The sequence below is a fragment of the Mus caroli genome, chromosome 1 (genome assembly GCF_900094665.2).
Source record: "Mus caroli chromosome 1, CAROLI_EIJ_v1.1, whole genome shotgun sequence".
NCBI classification, from domain to species: Eukaryota; Metazoa; Chordata; class Mammalia; order Rodentia; family Muridae; genus Mus; species Mus caroli.
In genome coordinates this window covers 56257363-56280199 of record NC_034570.1, presented here as the reverse complement: position 1 = coordinate 56280199, position 22837 = coordinate 56257363, and the positions used below count along the sequence as shown (strand labels likewise).

At 39.7% G+C, this 22837-nt stretch overlaps 1 protein-coding gene across 1 annotated transcript in view; it reads right to left on the bottom strand.

Annotated features, from left to right (window-relative positions):
- Positions 1-22837, bottom strand: part of Pard3b (par-3 family cell polarity regulator beta) — a 965568-nt gene that overhangs the window by 398296 nt on the left and 544435 nt on the right. Inside the window, exons 11-13 of the mRNA XM_021162850.2 lie at positions 19652-19837; positions 6978-7148; positions 2567-2699 (exon numbers count right to left, since the gene is read on the bottom strand). Coding sequence (XP_021018509.1) covers positions 2567-2699; positions 6978-7148; positions 19652-19837 — 490 coding nt within the window. The remainder of the gene's footprint in view (positions 1-2566; positions 2700-6977; positions 7149-19651; positions 19838-22837) is intronic.

The window sequence follows — 22837 nt, the reverse complement described above, 5'->3', positions numbered from 1 at the left end:
GCCTGGTGGCTGTTCTGAAGCACCAAGCTGCTTCCTTCCCCAGGAGGCTCAGCTAACAATTTTCCAACACAAATGTGAATTTTCTGGTGTAATTTTACAAATGTTATTCTATAGATTCCTTTTCTGTGTAACAGCTTGAAGAAAAAATAAAATAAAATACTGGGCAACTGTGGGTAGTTTGTACTATTATTACAAAAGTGGGCAGAATGCAGTCTATCAACAGTGGATCTTAAACATACAAAGAAAAGGAAAGCAGAAAGAGGAAAAATAATGTTTTGGCTGGCCCAGCTTCTCTTGTCAAGTTAATATTGTTCTGCTAAAAGAGACCCTCAAAAGTTAGTTCTGTTAAGGCCATTGTCACAGTTCACATGTAGCACCTTCCCTGGCTCAGAAACCTAGGGCCTCTTGGAATTTCTCAAAGTGAAAAATGTTAAGACTTAAAGAGAGGCAGTGAACATGATGAAAGTAGCATGGTGCTATTTTAATTCTAGTATGTTCATAAACTCTCTGAGACAGTTGGCTTACACAAAAAGAAAGCCTGTTGCCTGGCCTCTAACTGAAAGTGTAATTAGTCCACTCTATGAGAAGTCAAACTCTGGCAATCTGATAATGTAGCACAAATACACAGGGACCTAATAGTAAGGTAGGCTTTACCTTTCTTCAAGTAAACAATGGTTTATCTAAGAGGCATAATAGCAAGTCTCTGAGAACCTGTCACATTCCTCCATAGTGGCATTACCAGAAATTCTCTAGTGCAGGTGGGCAAGGTCTTAAAAGGGCTGGGATTTTCATGCTAACTTGGAAATTTGGTGTTGGAAATGAAACAGGAACCTGGCATGTTGCTGATTTGTAATTTTTAAAAATTGTTTGTTGTCATTTTCCTTTCATTGGAATGAAAGCTGTTCTATCCAAATTTATGTCTTAGAAGGAAGAGGATGTGCAAAAGTCTTCCTAGAGATTATCTGTGGTCCCTTGTGCTCAAAATACCCACTAACTTCAGTGTAAGCACAGAAAGAAGTTCTAAGGACGCTCCTGTGAGCTGCAGAGAAATTCTGTTCCTGCCCTGCTTTGATGGTAGTGGAATTGTAAGTCTAAGAACTGTAAAGAACTCATAATTTACTTAAGGTAAGCCAATATATACTGAATGATTCTTTTTATCTTGCTTCAAGGCAAAGTCTGCATTTCACAGGCATTCTTAGGATCAGATAGAAAGACTTCAATGGTTCCAAGGGACACACACTGAGATGAACCAAAGCCAGGGACAGGAATGGAATCAGGCTCTGGGTGTATCAGATACACACAGTCTTAAGTAAATTATTTATTTTCACAGGTCTTCTGTTTCTTCACCTGTAAAATGAGGCTACTAATATGATCCACTTTGAATTCAAATGTAAATTGCTTAACACAGTAGCTATCAAACAGCAAATACTTAAAATGGAAAAATTTAAGAGGAATTCTGGACCTCGGTGACTTATTCAGAGGAAATAGTTTAATGCTCAAGCAATCTCCGATTTACAAGTCCATCCAGATATAATGCCATCAGAGTTCAGGACTTGTTCCTGCATCATTATAGTTTGGTGACATCTTAAATGTCTCAAAATACAGGATTGACGTATAATGTTTATTATCTCCACTGAACCCCTGCTTACCAGGCTATAGAGTGTTCATTGATACATAAAATATTCATCATGTGTTATCAATTGAGAAAAAAGAATTCTTAGAAATTACCTATAGCCCATTTCATTTTATATATACATATTTGCATGGAGAGAAGATGTGAAAGATCTACATAAAATGTTATTGATTAGGTGCTTTGATAGATAGAGGGATGAGTAATATTAAATTTTCTTTTTAATGCTTTCCTCTAAAATTTCGACAATGAATATGTATGTATTGCTTTTGCAATATAAAAAGTAAAAGCTATTAAAGAAAGCAGATACAGGGAGATAAAACAAGTTTCTTGGTGACCCGGAGTGTGAGCTTGAAAGAACAATGGCGAAAACCCAGGAGTCTACTTGAAATGTGATCCATTCATGTAATAAGAGGCGTTATAAGACACCAGGAAGATCCAGCTGCCGTGCCGACGGCCCCAAGCTATGCTATTCCACTACTTATCACATTCATCTCAGAACCAAGCACCAAGCTTGGAGTCACATCATGACCATGCTGTGGGTTCATGTAAATCCATGCCATTTTAAAGTGACTTGGTAACTTTCAATGACTAAAAAGATCCTCAAAACCCTCACAGTTTGCCATCTTTGATTCTCCAGTCATGGTTTGTTTTATGTTAAATCCTCATGTTTGGGGCAGCAAGCACAGAAACTGTTGCTTAAACTGGAGCCTTTGCCAGGAATCTGATTCACAGGTTCTGAGTCAGCGCTCGCACCCACCCCTCAGTGCTCATGACTCTGAGTGACAAAGTCTACACTTTGCCTAATTAACTTTTCTTTGTCCCCGATACCTTTTCCTCCTTCTCAGGGAAAAGCCATTTGTGTGTGTGTGTGTGTGTGTGTGTGTGTGTGGTTTTGTGCTCTACTTGAAGAAGATGAAAATGGATAGTGTTTACCTTTCCTTTTATCTTGTGGACTATAGGTGCCAAACGGATATAATATACTACTATCATTTCGCCTGGAGGTACTCAGAGCTTCTTGACAGTTCTCAAAGCCTGGTCTGGAAAGTGCTCCACATTCTGAGAGCTCCTAAGGGACAGAAACAAAAGTTACATTTTGAAAATACATTCTAATTTGAACAACTGAAGCAGAGTGCAAGACTGGTTCTTGTCTGAATCATCTTGAAAGTCTGAAGCATGTATGTATATCTTTAATAGTGCAGAGTCAAAATAGCCCTATCAGATGAAACATCTTTCACTACGGAATAGTACAGCATGGACACTGTAGTGTTAAGGATTATGAGTGCTGATAGCCAACACAAAGGAGGATTAACTTGATTATGCCTTCCCCCACTTACAACTGCCTTCTTTCAAATTCTCTTCCATCTGGGAGTACAGCTTGTGGCAGTGTCAATATGAGAATACAGTTCATGCCAAGGGTGTTTCTCTGCCAACCAGCTGGTTCCTCGCTCCCTCTGCCACTCTCTCTCTCTCTCTCCCTAGCTAAGTGCATATGCTCTAGGACAAGTCAGAACCCAAGCAGTATTTGTCACTAGAATGTCATGGTTGTGTCCCATGGTGGACCCCAGGCCTTTGGCCAGATGCTAAAGTAATGGCTGTGACAAGACCCGACAGTGGTTCTCCCTAGAGTCTTTTTTTTCTTCTTCTTCTTCTATATTTCCCTTTCCTGTTTGCATTCTGACAGTCTGCAAACAAATTCACAGTTTTCTGCAAACTGCTGCATCCAGAATAACACCCAACACACCATCGTCCCCAGGTGCTGAGGAAGGAGCAGGGGGCAGCCGGTGACAGAAAGCTCAGTTATGTTTTCAAGGAGACCGTGGTGCAGTGAGCCTTCTTTTGCTCCTTGTTCCTATTATTTGTCTCCCTAACAGGTTTCAGGGAAATAAACGATTTGGAAGTCATTCCGTAGCTCTTCCCTTGGCCATTTGTGAGAGGCACATGTTGCAAACACAGACCTACTCCCCAAGCTCCTTCCTCCAGGAAAGCGCTTGGCTAAAACAATGCATTTGGTCTTACTTTTTCTTCTTTAGTTCCCAAAAAATTCAGTATCTAGCTAAACAAAACATTTGAAGCATTCACTTCTATTCTATATCCTAAATAATTAAAATGTTTTTGGCTGCACAGGGCTATTAACTTCCTGTGCAGGCTTCTAGCAGTGCTTGCACACCTACCATGTTACCCTCCTGCTGTACTGCTAGTCCAACCAAACAGGTACAGGAGACCAGCGGCTCCTGTGGTAAACCTGGAGTCCCAGCAGGCAGGAGGGTTGGGACTTGCCTTGCATCGCCTCCTGTTTTCACTTACCGATAACAACAAGAACAAAAACAATTTTTTTTCTGCTTTCCTAGCTCTTTGATAAATGACACAATCAATGTCCCAACAACTGATCAGTAACCGGCCTAATTAAAGCATCCAGCCTGTAAAATAGAGCTGTCGTGGAGGCCTCCATTAGTGTCCCAGCCAATAAAAAATATAATGGATTTTTAAACATGTTCTGCCTCTGCGAAGATGAGCTGGCTGCAGCCAGGAGAAAAAAATGTTTTGGGAAAGGGAAAAACAAAACCAGGTCATAACCCATTTTTAAATACCAAGTCTCTAGGCGCAAACAGAATCCGCAATTCAACCCGAAGCTCATCCTTTGAAAAACATGCTTCTGTTCAAAATGATTCTGATTCAATCACGGGCTCATTATGTATTCTTCCTGAGGTTCTCATCAAAACTGTTTACCTATCTTGTACACTGGCTAATGTGGGGGGAAAAAACAACAACTTTATATTTTGACTTTTCTTAAGCAGTGCCTTCATTTCTTTTCAACATCAGTATAATGTTCCAGCAATTATGTTGGCATTCTTGCCAAATCTAACTAATTGATTCGCCCTGATGTCTGAGCAGTGCATAGACCTCCTCTGGGTTATGGATGCTTTTCTATGGACCAGAGGGCACTTGATGTTCTGTGGGGATAGATGGAAAAGCAGGTGTGCACAGCATACACTGTGCACAGCATATGCATGACACAGTGCAGAAGATTCAGGAGACAAGGTAGCTGATTTTCTTGAAATTTAATAAAGATAAGCTGTACATTAGGCTTCTGTCTTTATAAGCAATAATACTCTTTAATCTTCATGGCTACCACAAAGATTCTCAATAGCTAAGAGACAAGTGCCTGCTCACTCCCCATGGAAAGCTTGTAAATACTAGGGAAAGCAAATGGATCTTGTTTAAATGTCCTCATAAAAACTGCTTTTTGTAACAGTTCCTATTCCTGATCGATCCCCTGGTGAACTATATTAACAAGACACATGTGAGGATGGGTAAGGAACTGAAACTTAATACTTTCTTCTGATGGGATAATGCCAATCCCAGTCCACTCTAGACTGTGGAACTAAGGATGAGAATGCTCACAGCAAAGTTCTCAGAGTCGAGAAGTTGGGATATCACACCCATGCACTGCCATTCACATGTATTTTACAGAGATCTGGGATGAGGGAAGAGGAGAGGTGCAAGCATCTCACAGTGTATTAAAAGCATACTCATTCTTTCCCTTTTTTGTTTGATCTTTGTTGTCGGCATGAACATGGCGCTCTGGCAGCCTTTTCCATCCTTTTCTCTAGGTTGAGGCATCTTTGTTAAAGGAAACTCTGATGTGCTCATATATGAGAAGGGACGACTGAGACCTCCCCTATGCTGCCTTCAATTTACTGTTCAATAAGTGGGTTCCTTGCATCCCAGGCTCTATAGGAAGCACCAAATGACACCAGATAGGACCTTCTCTCATGTTAGGAAGCAGTAGATGGGGTGTTCAACTATGTACATAAGTGAAGGCCATTAAATATTCATGAAGGCTCTGTCACTTAAGCAGACGCACATGTGGAAAACAAGCTCATTCATTATATATAGTCTCCAGTAATTGGCCAATTTACATTTATTTAACATCTACAAGGTTATGTACAAAGGAGCATAAAAGGTAGTTACTCTTTCCCAATAGATGATAATACAGCACAGGAAGATACTCTGTCATTTCATAACTCAAGACCCCTCTGGCAGAGGAAGTAGGTCTTACGGGCGGCTTTTATTCATTTGGCAACATTTACTGGAAGTCTATCACAATGGGAGAAAGGAAACTCAAACAGTGGATAAAGCAGGTTCCTGTATCTGCCTTCTACACTTCAAGTACTCACATGAGCTGTATTTTCATGGTCAGGAAATAGCAAACTGAGGACTCTTAACTCAAGTAACCCACATATGATACAAGGATCCCCACTGACACACATCTCATCTTCATACTTTTTCATTTTTAAATTTTGGTTGAACTTACTACTGGAGTTAATATTTGATATTAGTTTGATAAGTAGTATATACTCTTACTTTATATACAGCTATAGTACCGAAATATAGCTTGGCCTTAGAGACTATCCTAATATGATGATACATAATATGCTGATATTTTTGTTGATTTTTATGAACTTACACATTTCTCCTAAATTAATTTTAGAAATATTTAATACTTCATGTGTAATATAAAATACTGTTGTTGGTGGTGGTTTTTTTTTTTTTCTTTTTTTTTGAGACAGGGTTTCTCTTTGTAGCCCTGGCTGTCCTCGAACTCAGAAATCCACCTGCCTCTGCCTCCCAAATGCTGGCATTAAAGGTGTGAGCCACCACCTCCCGGCATAAAATAACTGTTTTAAGCCAATTTTATTTACAATTTTGTGTAAGTGGAATGTTCAGGTATATCAGAATTTAAGATCTATTTTATACACAAGGTTCATATGTAGGTGGACATTTTTTTGACATTTAAAAATCATGATCAAATATTTTAAAAGAGATAGGACTTCCATTTATTTAATAAAATGAAGCACAAAGTTTGCTCAACAGATCAAACTTTAACTTAGCTACACTTCAGGGCTGTATTGTCTAAGTGCAGATTATGAGATTTGATTATCTCATAATAACCTCCACAATAAACACTGTATATATTGTATATATCCACCCAATCAGGAACCTTCTAAGGTATGGACCCTGCTAGTACACCACCAAAATTTTATTAAGAAAGATGCTTTTTTAAAAAGAAGTCCACAACCCTACCAATTTCTGAGCATAGGCCCTGGTAAACATAGACCTGTGATATTTGATAAATGATTTACTTTATACGCATATGTCAAGTGTTTTTATTGTATCTAAAATAAACAAGCACCTCTTCCTTTCCTATATCTACCAGAGTCTGCCTGTGGTGTATATTCCCAAGTACAGACTCAATAAGCATCAAGCCGCACCATGAGTGACAGCATCTGTATACTCTAGGTGCTATTTGAGCAATTTTTAGGAAAGTCAAGAATGCTATCACCTCCAGGGGTCTCTCGGGTCTCCTCAGAATCACCAACTGGATCATGCCCCGGATGTTTCCCTCCATGGACATGGAGCGCCTGAGTGTTTCCATGGCTTCGTGGTTGGACTTTCCCAGCAGAGTTTCCCCGTTAACAGCAATCAGTTGGTCATTCATTCGGAGACGGCCATCCTGAGGCAGAGAGAGGAGTGGACACAGTGTGAGGCCAGGAAGCATGGTGATGGCAGGAAGCTGTTTAGAGGAACATTTCAAGTATGAAAATGAGAGACTTAAATGTAAACCTTCACTCCTAGGAATGATCTACTTTCAAGGCAGGCCGAGGTTCTGGGGCTTTTCAAGCAGTCGCAAATACTAACAGCAGCGATCTGTGGGAAAGGAATCATCTGTAGACATCTTAGAGTCCCGAGCTGCAATAACTGAGACACTTGTGATGCTTCTTACCTAAGTCTCTGTCTGGTAAGCATATGAATCTAACACACTTTTTCCATTTGCTCTGGCAAAGATGATGTTGGGATACAAGGAACAGAGGTTCAGAAACAAGAATGGCAGCCATCTCTCAAAACCAGGGTTTGCATTTTCAGACAGAGAGAGACATGCTTGAAAACTCTGAGCTTCACAGCACAATGTGTCTCCTAGATATCACTGCCAACTCTATGAATGAAAAGAGCAAATTCCTCATGTAATTTTCTCTAACCCAAAGCACGCACTACTCATCCACTGTTCTGCAGAAGAACACAGATATGTTTAATGAAGAACCAATTTGCCCTAATACCTCTAGCAGGAAAGTGGATTTTCCTGGGATGTTCAGGTGAATAAACACTTTTGTCCAACATCTCCTAGAAGAGACAGCATTTACCACTAAGCACTAGGAACCCTGATGTTTGGAGAGTCAGCCTGATTCCTCTTCCCATCATGCAAAGCACTTCATTCAGAAGTCACCTTCAGCCAGAAGCCTTCCATTGGCTAACGTATCTAGTGGTGGTTGATAAACTGGAAGACCCACTCTTCAAGAAGATAACTTGTGCAGACCACAGTGCTTCCTCTCTCTAGGAAGGCTAGGGGAGAATGGGGCTTACAAGGTTTGCAGGCTGGTGGCTATCCTACGCAACTTGACACTCAGCCACAAGGTTCAGATACAATTAGGAATCCTGTCCTGGTGCCGATGGGATTACATTTAACAGAAATAGGAATAAGATCATAGTGTTTTACTTTTTCAGAGACTTCTTTCATTAACTACCTTTGGTGATGCTCACAGACTCAATAAGTTAAGGAGATTCACATTTTTATAAAAATGTCCACAAAATACATAATAATGGAAGTATAAGTATAACATGCCCATAGTCATGATAACATGTTATATGAGACTTATACAAGCTTAAGTTTTGTAAACTTTGACCCCTCAGCCCTCTCTTCTAATGGTCTACTTCTCTTGGCTACAGTTATGTGGTGCTTAACTCAATGGAAAAGAGTTCTTGCAGTAGAGGTCTGTAGGATAGAAGTTCAAATGAGCAGAATGAAATGTAGAAGTGAAAAAAGAAACCTCCCTGAGAAATGATCAAAACAGATACACAGTTAAGAAGGGAAGGAAGCTAGTCATTGCATTGAGCCTTAGAGAGAAAATCTGTGGCCTAGTTGATGGCCTTCAACCAATACAGAGCAGATGGTCAGAGGACTTGTTCCCTAGTGTCCAGAGGAAGAGAAGGAGGGAGAGCTGTCAGCCCAGAGAGCATGTAGATATGCCCTGCACATTACCTGGTAGATGGGTTGTTGGTCACACAGGATTAAACAGGCCACACAAAGAAGTGCATGTTCACTTGAGAGCATTGAGAATGGCAAAACAATGGGATCAATAAAGAATGTGTAACTGTTCAGAGGCCTGCCTGCCTCATGGGAACTCAATGCCCCCTCCCCCTGGCTTTGGAACTTCACTTAACCTTTACCCTGATTTACCAAGAAAGAAATCTCTCTTCTGCTATCCAATTGTGAATCAGGCACACAGAAGAACAGGATTAAGCCTCCGTGAAATGGCGAGATGGGTGAAACAACCACAGCCTTAATGGTTTAGTCACATAAAATGAAGCATCTGTCCCAATTTGTAATATGACAGGAGGACCACTGGGCTGAATCCTGTCACTAAAATTCTCCTAGTGTGGCTGGAAGTTGATGTGCAGAATTTGAGGATGAGGGTGGAGAAGAGTGGGACATAGGACAGGGGTACTGGCACTGTTAACAGGAAATGAGGCAGTGTTAAGATCTGTAGAGGTCTGTCAGCTAGGATGACAACTCATCTACCATGACAGGAAGAAGAATAGAAACTGGAGGAACCTGAGAGAGAATTTAATGAGAGGGAAGAAAACAATTGTCAATAAAAGCTTGTACTACGAGCTACTAATATAAACTTCTTTCTAGCCACACCCTAGGTCTCAGCCATCTCTAGAAAATTCAAGTAGGATGTGTTTACTACAGTAAAGTCCAAAATAAAAAGACAGGTCAGGAGACCCACCCCAGAGCCTCTGGAATTTTTTTTTCTGAGACAGTCACATTTATCACATGTGTCACTAGAGAGTTGTGGGCACAATAAAAACCCACACACTCTCGTTTGCAGGAGTAGTTGTCCTGTTGCTATTGGTGTGTGCTTCTTGCTCATAAGATAAATGATGGGTAATTTCATTAATGGTAATACCAGAAAGACCATAGAGTCTTAACATTTAGAATGCTATCGTAGAGCTTTGAGCTTAGAAAGGTCCTCGGCGGTCATCTTGTCTAACCCCTTCCATTTACAGATGAGTAATATAATGCTCCAAGAAGACATCATTTATCTAACACCTATTAAGAGAAGGCACTTCCATATATATTTGGACTGGCTCAGCTGGTTAAGACCAAAGTTGGAAAAGAACAGAACAGACCATGTCCTAAATTCACTAGAGTGTTCTGGCTACATGAATAATAGTGACTCCTTCCAGAAGATTTAAAAAAAAAACAAAAAAAAACAACAACAACAAAAAAAAACAATGTGCCACATCTTCTTCAGAAAGATATCAGTGTTTGAAATCTAGGGACATATACAGAATGCATGGTAACAGGAAAGTATAAGAGATGCCCAAGCAAACTGGAAGACGTCTTCTACTAGACATCTTCTAACGTGATGTTGCTTGAAGAATTACTCAAACTCAAACATATCCCTCAGGAGCTTGTATATCTTTTCACTTTGAAATAATTTTCACCAAAGAAGTTAGTTTTCTATAACACTTTTTTATTAATATTATGTTCAGATAATTATTTGGGCATGAGAATAAAACCCCACAACTTTATATAACTGAATACAAATTGTCCAGTCTTTATAGGAAGTTTCTCCATCAGATTCTGGGCCATACTTATACTTTTCAAAGAAATAAATCTTGGGTTTGCAAGATGGCTCATAGGGTAAAGGCACTTGCCACGTAAACCTGGCAATGGAAGTTCGGTTCCTGAAACCCACAAAGGTGGAAGGAAAGAACTGACTCCACAGAGCTGGCATCTGGCCTCCACATGTGTGTCATGGCATGTGTGCTCACATATATAGACATTATATGCACACGTGTTTACAGTAACAATAATAAATAGTTTACAAGACAAAGCGAATCTTTCTTTTCTATCTTCTTACCAGCAGAACCTTAAGCAACAAAGTTGAGGAGAGGGGATTAAGTGAGAGTACAAACAAACGGTGACTCCCTCAGGATATTTGAGTGGTGACATGAGAAACTTGTATGCGAAATAAGTCTCTCTCTATCCTCTGATGGGATGGCTTAGAAAGTCATCAATCCTGACCACTTATCATAAAAGGAGGGATCAAGGGCTCAGAGTCAAGATGCAGGAGTATTACATCTCCCTTCTGAAAGAATATCTGTGGAAGCATTTTGTATGAATTCTTCTAATCATTTCTCCCAATGACCTTGTGATATAAATATTACTTCCTTCTATACAGAGATGTAAAGACAGAGGATCAGTTTCATTAATTGATTTCAAAAGGGACTTAGCATAGCCAGCTATTCTTATCTCTCTTGTTTCTTTTTGTGAGACAAGGTCTTGGTTTGTAGAACAGACTGATTTGAGGCTTACTCTGTAGCCCGGGCTGGCCTCAAATTCACAGCAATCCTACTGCCTCAGCCTTCTGGTGATGAGAATAGGTATGTGATCCTATTATGCTATTTTGATTCCTAAGTCACATCTCTAGAAATGATTAAGGGCAATAAAACATTGATAAAACATTTAATAAGTTTCTACTGTGTAGTCATTATGCATAAGATAATTGAAACCTTATGATAACTCTATTTCTTAAAAGAAGAAATTGAGTCTGAGAGGGGTTGGATTAATTGTGGCTAGTCATGTTCTAGGACCAGATCTGAACCAGGTCTGGGTCACTCTGGAGTCTTGTCTCCAGGCCCTTTGCTAATATTCCTTAAGCTTTATGGGTTCTTGGACCTCTCTGAAAATCTAATAAAAGTTACAAATCCTAGTCTCTTCAAAGCAAATATGTACACCAGGGTTTCTCTGCAGTTACACATTTGGATCAGATAATTCTTTGTAATGAGGAGCTGCCATGTGTTGCAGGCTATTTCATGTGCCTCCCACAGCACTTCAATGACTTCCAGGGGCTCCTGTGACCTCCTGGCTTAGCTCCTGGAGCTCAACTCTTGAGTACTTTCTCCATTCTGATCTGGTGACATTACATGGCTCCATGCACTTCTGTTGGTCTGTTTTTATAAAGCCCCTCCATGTAAAACTGTAATGATGCAAAGGAGAGACTAAGAAAACCTAGGTAAAGAGTGGGGCTCTGCAGAATATTCCAGAAACATGAAAGCTGGCTTTTCCAGGAAGAGTTGGCTATGGCCCAAGGCCAATCCACATTAGTCTAGGGTGTTGAGAGGATTAATCCTGACCAGATGTTGGCTCCTGCTTCTGCATGTTTCTAACAGGACCCTTGGTAAGGCCTCCTGGGATATTATCAACACCCACAGCCCAAACCCCAAAGTCAGACTTCACAGTGTATGTTCCCTGGAGTAGTGTATACTCTAGGCAAGGTGGCACTTGATTAGCAAGACAATTTTCCCAAATGAATCCTTTTGAAAGCTCTAAAACTACCTCTAGGACAATATCTACCTATTGTAACTTTGAAAACAAAACAAAACATAAAATGAATGTATAAAACACTGGTACCAGTTTGTTATCATTTAGCGGAACTTTGAGAGGACATGTGTAAACAAGCAGTTTGGACCATACTGGATGCCCGTGCTGTTCATGTCACACTGCCTTTCCCATGTGAGATGTTTTCAATTTACATCATCTGCCCTAACACATCTCAGCTGAGGGAAGAGAGATACCCTTCCCAGTGAGAGCCCTTCTTCATGTATGTGACTTGGCCCACATGCTTCCTCCTTCCCAAAATTCCTTTGCATGTATTTGATAGCTAGCTCCCTAGTTCCTCAAGCCAGGCTTGGCAGCCATCTTGCTCTAACAGCAGCTATTCTCCAGCACAACTAACTCCTCCTTTTCCCAGCCTCCCTGTCACTATGGCTGTTTGTCTAATGCTACCCTCATGGAATCAGTTTCTCACACACTTTATTTAGGATCCTTAGCTTCCTAGATTATAGAATAAGGAGATTTATTCTGTGTCTCTAATTTATTATAGATTGCCTAACTCACTCTAGAGGCTAAAGAAGCACTTGTTAAATTGAGTTTGAAAAAAGAAATCTTTTAGGTACATGGGGACTGGTGTAAGTTTCATCTATAATGAAGAAATCATTTAATTTATAAACTGCACCTAAGAATTGATGAGCCAAGGCTGGCTTCATTACTTTTTGTCAGCTGGCCCCATCTTCACTTACTCTGTTATTTGTAAACTTTTCAATGAATTGAATTCAGTTATCATTTGATCTCCACTCCGTTTGTGGGGAGTGAGCTGATAAAGTCCCAGCATTGGCAGTATTCAGAAATGTTTCTACAGGAACTAAAAAGATCTTCGGAGTATAGACATACATACTCAAAATCATAATGCTTTCAAAATATAGCCTAATCTCCCTTTTTAAAAAAACTCCTGGACAAATACAGGACATACATAAAAACATTGTGACTTACAGCTTCCTGTAGCCACTCTCACCATTTTCACAGCCAGAAAGTTTGAGACAGCCTGACTTAGAGTCTCAGAAGTATTCACCGGGCTATAGCATGGTAATAATATTCTGCGGTGCTTGTTTTACATTTTCCTATTTCCTGTCATCCCAACTCCCTTTCCATCCCTTCCTATCTCCTTCTGGATTTTGTACTCTTAATTTACTGTGGCCTAGAAAAGCAGCTTAAGGAAGCTGGTTAAGGCATATGTGTTATACACGAATCAGGACTATTCTGCATGAATGCATAAACAGATTAGAATCTCAGAGATCTTTCCCATCTCAACTTTATTGTATTTACTTTCATCGTCCTCTCTATGCTTTTGGGTGTCTATTTTCTGGGGTGGGGACAAGTATGCTTATTAGTTTTGGGTGATGAGAATTACCTGAGGTACTCAACTGGTGCTCTCATCTTTTGTTACCTACCTACATCCATATATAATTTACATGAACAAGTTTAACAGTCAGGTTTGGTTCCAGGAGCAGTTGTGCCAATGGAGAGACAACACAATATGGCCTGAATATGTGGGAAAGCAAAAAGTAAACAAAGAGAGGTCCAGGCTCCACATCCGCCTTAAGGTGCACTCTGTGAATTTAAACCTTCCATCAGGCCTATCCTTTAGAAGAGCCCACTAGCTACAAGCTGTGCCACTCCCCCCCCAGGGGATTTTGGAAGGGCATTTAAATTATAAACTACTTTTTAAAAATAGGTACTAGTTTTAGACCCAAAGCACCATCATCGCGATAGATCAATTTGTATAGATTGCCTTATTCTTTAAGACTATGCCATCATACATGCTTTTACACTTAATGTCATCCATGGTATCAAAAATCTACCCTGAGATGATAGTTTCAAACCTTGCTCTGGACAGACCAAATGTGTTTTTTATTTGTATTTGCACACATGAAAAAGTCAGAAGTGATAAAGATTGGCAGGTAAAGCAATAATGGAGGCTGACACAAGATGCTAGAGTGTTAGAAAGTACAGGATACGACCGTTTCGTAAAGTCCTGACCTTTAAATGCACAAATGATGACATGAATTAAGGCCTGCTAAGAGTTTCAAGACCTTAAAAGAAAAGTGACCCACAAATATTTTCCTTATTTTTTTTGCTAGTAAACATAAAATCATAAAATTCTTATAACGTGTGTCGATTACAAATCTCTTGTTTATTTGAGGACCACTCTTGAGTACTTGGTCTGTAAAGCTGAAAGTATAGAGTGTGCCTGCTCGAAACCCAGACTGCCTAGATCTCTGTCAGAGGTACAAGTTAGAATGCCACCAACTACCAGTGATACCTCAAAGTCCTCCTGTTGGTAGGAAATGCATCAGTTTTAAGAAAAATGGAGGGCTGAAGAAATCATTTAACATTAGTGTTCCTTTAAAAGCTGTCCCTTTTATCTTCCTTTGCATTCATTAATTATAGATATGCCACATGATTTATAGATACTGGCAGAAATAGAGGTAAAAATTACTCAGGCTGGGTGCTTCGAGCTGACTCTGCTAAGGGTGTGATACCATTAAATGCTCCCTATTATGTAGAGACCTCACATCTGGACCTTACTTCCAGATCTACTGCTTATAGGCATGGTCTTCCCCTAAATTCAGCCTAATCACTTGAAAGCAATTGTTGTTAATACTTGTAGTAGCTAAAATTCCCATATCCACTCTGAAATAGTAAAGACTCTATGAAATTCTACATCTTTGAGAAGAATCACCCCAAATTTCTTGAGCATACAGAATCAAGTTACTTAAATGATATCTATTTCACATTCTGGGTGCATATATTTGCAATTAGCTATGCTAGGCATTTTTCTTATACTTAATTTCACCATCATCAAGTAGTATTTATTAAGCACACACTGGGCTAAATTATTTTTGTACTGAGTAACATTTTTAAATGCATTCTCTCTGTTTAAGAGTCCTTAAATAATCCATCTACCTGATACATCACATTTGATTCCCTTAGCAAAAAATAAATAAATAAATAAATAATAAAATAAAAAATTAAAAGTTCTTATATTTGAATTTTTATCTTATTATTTCAGGGCTTCAATAGTTTATCTTCCATTCCTAACAGTAAATTCAAATGTAAAAATTATAAACCAGAACCTGTGTGATGTATTGCATGCAATTCTCATGCTTATGATAATGTTTACATCTTCCTTAAATTTATAAAAATTTATATTTTCTAAAAATTATTTCAGAAAAAAGCAGCCTAAGTAATTGTAAGCAATAAATATAAAATTAATAATAAAGTATAATATATTAAATTTTATATAATATAGTTCATTAAGAACAGAGGAAAATCTTTGAACTTGAAAATATTTAGCAAGTGATTAAGAATGTAAAGTCTTCAAAGTGACTGTAGACACTGTGCCTGTGTGACCCGGGAGGAACAGGTGTTAGCATATATTTGAAAAAAAAGGGATATTTTTCCAAATGCAGAACTGATGTTTCTTTCCGTTTAATAGCAACATCAGCCCATTTTACTTGAAGTTTCAACCACAAAAATGAATTTGAAAAAACATCCTTAAGGGCATCATAATTTCCTTCTAGTTATGGTTTTTGTCAGTAGAGAATCTAACACCTACTCTTATAGTTGGTATACTTTGTTTCTAGAAGCAGTTACAGTATCCTTTGGTACAATGCCCAGGAAGAATGACGTCAGAAACAAAGAACAGCCTGCAACAGGTGCACTGTGGAAGTGCATTAGCATCAGAACTGCAAGAGGCAGCCTGGTGCTGGTGTGGTCCATGCACATTGTAAATGCTGTGATAGAGCTAGCTCAGAGAGGCTTCAGAGGATTCTGCAAGGAACTACAGAGCCTGCATTCTGGGTGGTATTTCCCTTGCTCCGCTCATGTGTGTGTGTGTGTGTGTGTGTGTGTGTGTGTCTGTGTCTGTGTCTGTGTCTGTGTCTGTGTTGCATATATGCATATACCAAAAGGACAGAGCTCCAGTATGCCTGCACATGTCTGATGTGTGGATGTGTATGGAGACTGAACCTGACAACAGGGTGTCTTTTCTGCAATCACTTCTCAGTCTCTGGGCTCTCTCTATTCCCCACTGATTTTCTTGGGTGTCACACTGTACATTTAATGTTCTGAGTTAGTTAAGTATTGGAGACTTTTGAGTACAGTAGACCTGAAATTCAACTTGCCCTGAAAATAGCTCAGGTTCCTCCTTGTTCCCCAAAGAGCACCATAGTAGCTGCATGCGTTTAGAAGCAAATAGAGGTTTGCCTTTTTATTAGAAATAACCCAAAGAGGAAACAGAATCTTGAAAGCAGTAGCCTGGTAGGTGAGAAAAGAGACAAAAGGTCCTCAGTTAGAATCAGAGTCATTCTGAGATGTTACATCTGCCAGTAGCTGGTCTGCCGTTGTTTATATCAACAGACACTCTCAGGAGAATACAGCCCTCAGAATCCACAGGAAGAATTTGGTCATACTTTTCAAAGTAGTTTAGTTTTCAGCAATCCACCTTCCCTTAAGGGAGAAACACCTTGAGAAGCAATTAGTGGTATGAAGGGCTGGGAGACAAAGATGGCTCCAGTAGAAAAAAAACTACTTTGTTGATTTCAGATAAAATCCTAGGGCCAGATGCTAACAGGGGTGTCCCTGTGCTCATCTCCCCTGCCCCAGGGACAAGACAGTCTGTTACATTTGTTTCTCTCCAACCAGGACAGGAACAAAGTCTCCAAACAATTTTTGTAAGACATAATCCAGATTCATGGAACAGGTGGTAATTTTCTGAGGAGTAACAGTGGATTATTGGACTAGCAGGAAAAAAAATTAAAAAGTACAATTTCCTTTCCTTCATCTTAATGGGGTTCCTTGTGAACAAAGCTCAGGCCTGTACTCTGCAGAGCGAACGAGGTAAACAAGACAAATGTGTACCAACCATTCACAACAAGGAGAAATACATGATTGATGCCTCCTACTGTTTAAGAACAGCTATAAATATGCTGTCCAGTAGTTTTCAATGGTGTGACGGTCTGACTCAGCAGACCCATGTCAGGAAGAAAATTTACATAAATATAAAGTGAAATCTCTCTGCAAGAAATAGGACTATTAGAAATTGCTTAGGTAAGGAACTGTGCACTTACACAAACAGATTCACATATTAAATGACACACCAGTATCTCCTGGAGCTGAAGTTATTGCCCATTTAAAAAACAAAAGCAAAAGCAAAGATGTCTGCTTTTAATTTCCAAGAAGCCATCTCAGTTTCAGTTTCATTCTGAATAAATTCTGCAAGAAGAGCTGTCATTAGCAATGAGAAGAATAACAACAAGCATAGCACCTGGCCTTAAACAAAGCAGACACTTCGACAGCTTGCTAAGAAGGGTGAGCATAATGCAAAACTACCAGGGAGTAGCCCCTGATTGCAATTAGATGACCACAATCAGATGGTCTGAAATTGTTTTCACTCTAAAGCAATATAGCATAGGCTATGAGTCCAATGTTGTATTCAGCAAGTCTAGGCTATCTCATAAGAGTGAAGTCTTGAAGTCATTGTCACACACAATTCCTCTTTGATAAAGTGACACAATAAAAATGTAAAAATGAATAAAATTAGAGATTCCATTTTAAATACTTCTCATGGAGCCTAGCACGTGTAAAGCTGTAAGCATAATGGATGCTGATACTCGCTGCCGTTATCATTCAGTTTTCATACCCATCCTGGTTGTCTTCTTTGAGGCCCATTAGTGGGTATTTTAGATTCGCTCATAGACCTCATTGCTTTACAGATCTCCACACCCACACTTCTGCCAGTTTCACTGTGGTGACCATATTTTCATTCCCTTGACCTTGGATTTAGTTTTAGGACTACTCTGACAAGTTTTGTATTTGTGGCATGACACTGTGCCCCTTCAGAGTCCAACCACTGTAAAGGCATCTCCCATGGCTACTAGCCCTCTGATATCTGTTAGCCTAATGCCAAAGGCTTGGTCATATATGCAGAACATATTATACCTGTAGAACTACAATGTGACAGAAAACACCCAGCCTGCACCAGAACCTCTACCACCACCAGTAGCTGCCCTGCTACTGCACCATGAACAAAATAAAAGCTTATTGATTTAATCACTGCACCTTTATGATTATTGATAATGTGACACAAACTAACTGAACTGGAGACTAAATTAAAGAATTGCCTATCTATAGTGCAAGTCCCATGCTCCAAGGAAGAAGATATCAGCTTAGTGTTTAAATTGAAGAAAAAGTGGAAGTGGGGGGCACTGAAAGACATGGCTTCCTTAAAGCAAGAATTCTAAGACCTGACTATTCTCGAAAGGTCTAAGTAGGTCTTCTCAGCTTTGGTATGAAGGGATACACATAGGAAGATCATTTGCCATGGTTAGCATTCATTAGAGGCTTTGTTAGATACCAAGCCAAAGACTCTACATCAGTAGTTCTCAACCTTCCTAATGCTACAGCTCTTTAACACAGTTCCTCATGCTGTGGTGACCCCAACCAGAAAAGTATTTTGTTGCTACTTCATGGCTGTAATTTTGCTGCTGTTATGAATTTTAATGTCTGAAATGCAACCCCTCAAAGGGGTTGCAAACTAAAGTTGAGAGCTGCTGCTCTGTGTGTATTGCATCTTAAAGCATAACACTAGCTCATAAGCACTCTAAACTTTACTGACTTCCTAAGTGAGGAATTGGGGCCAGTTTGGAAGAGCAATTTGCCTATGTCTACCCAGGAAGAGAGTAATGAGACTCCAACTCTGGCATATCATTACATAGCATGAGTCAATGGTGATCAGGGACACAAACATGCTGTCCATTTTTACAATCACTTTCCTCCTCTCAGCCTGTGGTGTGCATTAATTCCTTAATCCCCGAAGCCTTATGGACTAGGTCCTGCAGATGAGAAAACGAGAGATAACTAGCCAATATCCATACCCACAGCTTCACATGAACACCAAGCAGTGGTAGCGCTGGATTTGAACAAAGGCAATCCAGTGAACTATTAGACCATGCTATCGGCTTTGGTCTCACAGGCCACCCTAACATGAAAGAGTAAGGCAAACTCTTCTCTCCTTTCTGGTTTGTTATAAGCTTACTCCAGTGCTTAAAGCGGACCACATTCTGGGCGCTGTGGTTATCTTCAAGTGTGGAGACTGCTGAATGGACTTTGTTCTACAGTGCTTCTTAGAACCCACTAAGCTTGCATGTTTTGCAAGCACAATTTTCCCATTTGCTGCCTTCATGTCAATTCATTTCCAGTTTTGTTTTTCTCATTTATATAGTTTTAGGTGTTACTCTGCTACGTTATCAATTCAGAGGGCTGTTAATGGAATACTTAAAAGAATAGTCTTAATGATAACTTTTCAGATCTTAGGAAGTACAAGCATAAGAAAGAGGTGCCTAGATCACTTCAGTCCACATACACACTTCCAGGCTGTAGCAGGAAAGCATCAATGGTTCCCATCCTTTAGAGATTGCCTCTGTCTGGGCCTCCAAGCACCACAGCTCCATGCCCAAGTTCCAGCACCCAGGCAAACATCACACCCTTACCTTGAAAGCAGCACCTCCATGGATAATGGATTTGATAAAAATCCCCAAGTCAGTTCCAGTTTCTCGAGATTTATTCCCTTTCAGACTAACCCCCAGGCCAGCAGAGCCAGAATCATTCAGGGGGATCTCCAAGGTGAGCTGCTCGCTTGACTCCAGGGAGAGTGCACAACAATCAGGTTCTCCTTTCTGTTGGGAAGAGTGAAGAGAGGAGAGGAGGGCTGATTATCAGTTCACCTTCTCAGATGACCTAGAGCAGATGCAATTGCCAAGAAGAGGTGTCTGGATCTCCAAGAGTTATATTCCTGCCAGAGCCGCTACCCACTCCCTACCCTCTGTAACACACAACCATCATATCTACCATACGACAAAGTGCGCTCTCGTGATATAAAGACCACTTCAGAAGGCTAAAACTGTAAAACTTGAAACATTCTGTAGACACTTGAAAACACAGTAGGCTATTTTAAATAATTAAAGAGGCTGGATGATGTTAAACTCAACAAATGTCAGGTTTCAGAATATTCTTAGACATTATTCATTCTCAACTTGTCCATCTCATGGGATGTTTTAGAATATAGAAATTTGTGAAAGTTTTGGAGAAATACTATACTTATATAATTTGAGACATATCATTTAGCATGGAAACCATAGTATTGGTGAAGATTATCAATAGGGGACAGAGCACAGATAAAAGTTCATTTTAAAGTTAGAGAAAACATTTTAATGGATTTAAGTCCATTAAATTTAATTGAATTTGAATTTAATTTCATCTTATCAAAAATCATGCTTTAAGCTTATATCTTTGTATAGCAGAGCCCCCTAAAGATAAATAAGCTCCTAGATTGCAATAAAAAGTAATTATGCATAATAAATATTCATGTCCTCCATGACAAATGACACTGATCCACTAGCAAACTCGTCTCCAAACAGACAGAGCATGGTGGCAAAGGGCAGGCTTCTGGGCCAGCTCTCCCGGGAGAAGGATATGGCTAGTCATCCTCGGTATAGAGGGTCTTCAGTTGCACAGTTGTGAGAACCAACACGTGCTGAGCTCATGACAAGTGCCTACGAGCCCCTCCCGCACCTCTTCAACCTTGCCGGAATGTGAAGGGGCCACAGTGCTTAACTGGAAAATTTGAAAATGAGATGTTCCTGAAAACCAGCCACTCAGACTAGGCTGGCAGTTACTTCCTCTCTGTAATTATGTCTAGAGACTCTCATCTTAAGGTCACTTTGAGGTGACTCCTCTGTAAAATTGAGTGTTTAAAACATCATCATGAGTGTCTGGATGTCAGTCTCAAATTCGTATAAAATCAGAAGTAGCAAAGAACCCATAATTAAAACAGGATTAAGGGGTCTGATCATAGCCAGAGCCACTGACCTGACATTTCCAATCCCCTAACAAAAAAGACAAGAACCCACATTTAACGTGTAAAAAAAATGGTTCTTTCAATTGCTTTTTTTAAAAATTTTTTTCTTTTTTTGTATATAAGGGTTATTGGAATGATTCTGACAAAAGGTTGTTCAAAGAAATGGAACTGCATTGCCTAATTTAATAAATCTATGGTAGGTAGCGCTCTCTCTCTCTCTCTCTCTCTCTCTCTCTGTGCGTGCATGTGTGTGTATGTGTGTTTGTGTGTGCTCATGTGTGTGCGCGCCTGTTTGCTAACTCATTGTATTAGCTAATAAGCAAATTCTATTTCTAGAATCATAGTTATATTCCCCTGGTTGTTTTTCTTTTGTTGTTGTGGTTTTTTGTTGTTGTTGTTTTCTTTTCCTCTTAATTGATAGAGAATTTCTATTCTTTACCAATACCTATGTACTATTCAAATCCTTCATTGAAATACCAGAGCTGTAAATATAAACACCTAGCCTTTACCTTTGTCCTCCAATATACATAACTTAGAATCCATAACATTTTACAGTCATTTATGATTTTGAGGCTCTCTGGGATTGAGTTACTTTAAGTCTAATAAAAAAATACAGCCAGGCAGTGTTGGCGTATGCCTTTAATCCCAGCACTTGGGAGGCAGAGGCAGGTGGATTTCTGAGTTCGAGGCCAGCTTGGTCTACAGAATGAGTTCCAGGACATCCAGGGCTACACAGAGAAACCCTGTCTTGAAAAACCAAAAAAAAAAAAAAAAAGAAAGACAGACAGAATTAAACTATAAATTACAGGACAATTGTTTCCATTATAAGTTGTGAACATTTTAGGATGTAAAACTTGAAAGTTCTTTGGGTACTACTTAGAGAAAATTATTTTTGAAAAACCTAACTGCTTTAGAAATACAGTTATACTTTGTTTAAGAATGGGAAAGGAGCTGATGAATACACTCCTAGAATACATGACTTCCTATGGCAAGTGTACAGTGTCAGTACATAGGCCACAACAGCTTGGGATAGCATGGTGTATATGAGTGTACATTCAAGTCATTTATTTTATGATCAAGGAGTTTGCATTTGACAAGTGTATTTGATTAGTAAGATTGACAGTTATTATTGTTTTACTCTAATGCATTCAATTTGTTATCTAAGTGTGGAAACAAAATAGAGATCGTGCAGAATCATGGTTACCTTTTCATTTCAAAGTTAACTCCCTGACCGGGGGCGAAAGCCAGAAACAAAATGGAAACAACAAACCAGAGGCTGTTGGTGATACAGTTGACAAACTCCAAGTACTTAACCCACGCTAAAGCACTTAGCTTCACTATGACCCTAAAGATTTCTTTATTATCAGGGCCATTTTACAGATGAAATGTACAGATCATGGTGCATCGCAGCCAGGTACTGTGCTAACAGATTACAAGACTTGTAAACACAGAAGCGTTGGGGTGCCCGAGCTACATGGCTCCTGGCTCACACCCTTATTTATTTTTAGTGAAAGGTCCTGAGCTGTTTATTACATGTCTATGCTGTCTAATATCCTATAGTCATTTTAGTGAAAGCACTGAAAATTATCCATTACCTATGATTAAAGATGATGTGAGCTCTTCCGGCCAGACCAGCACCGGGGTAGCTAGAGCACAGGGTCGGCTGACACCTGCCAGCTACCCAGGACCCCCGCCACAGGATTTTGAGACTGCNGGTGAGTGGAACACAGCTTCTGCTCCAGTCCAATCACGCGGGACCTGAGACTGCTTTGGTTGGGGAGGCAGAAATCCGACCTCAGTAGGGCCACAAGCCTCTCCG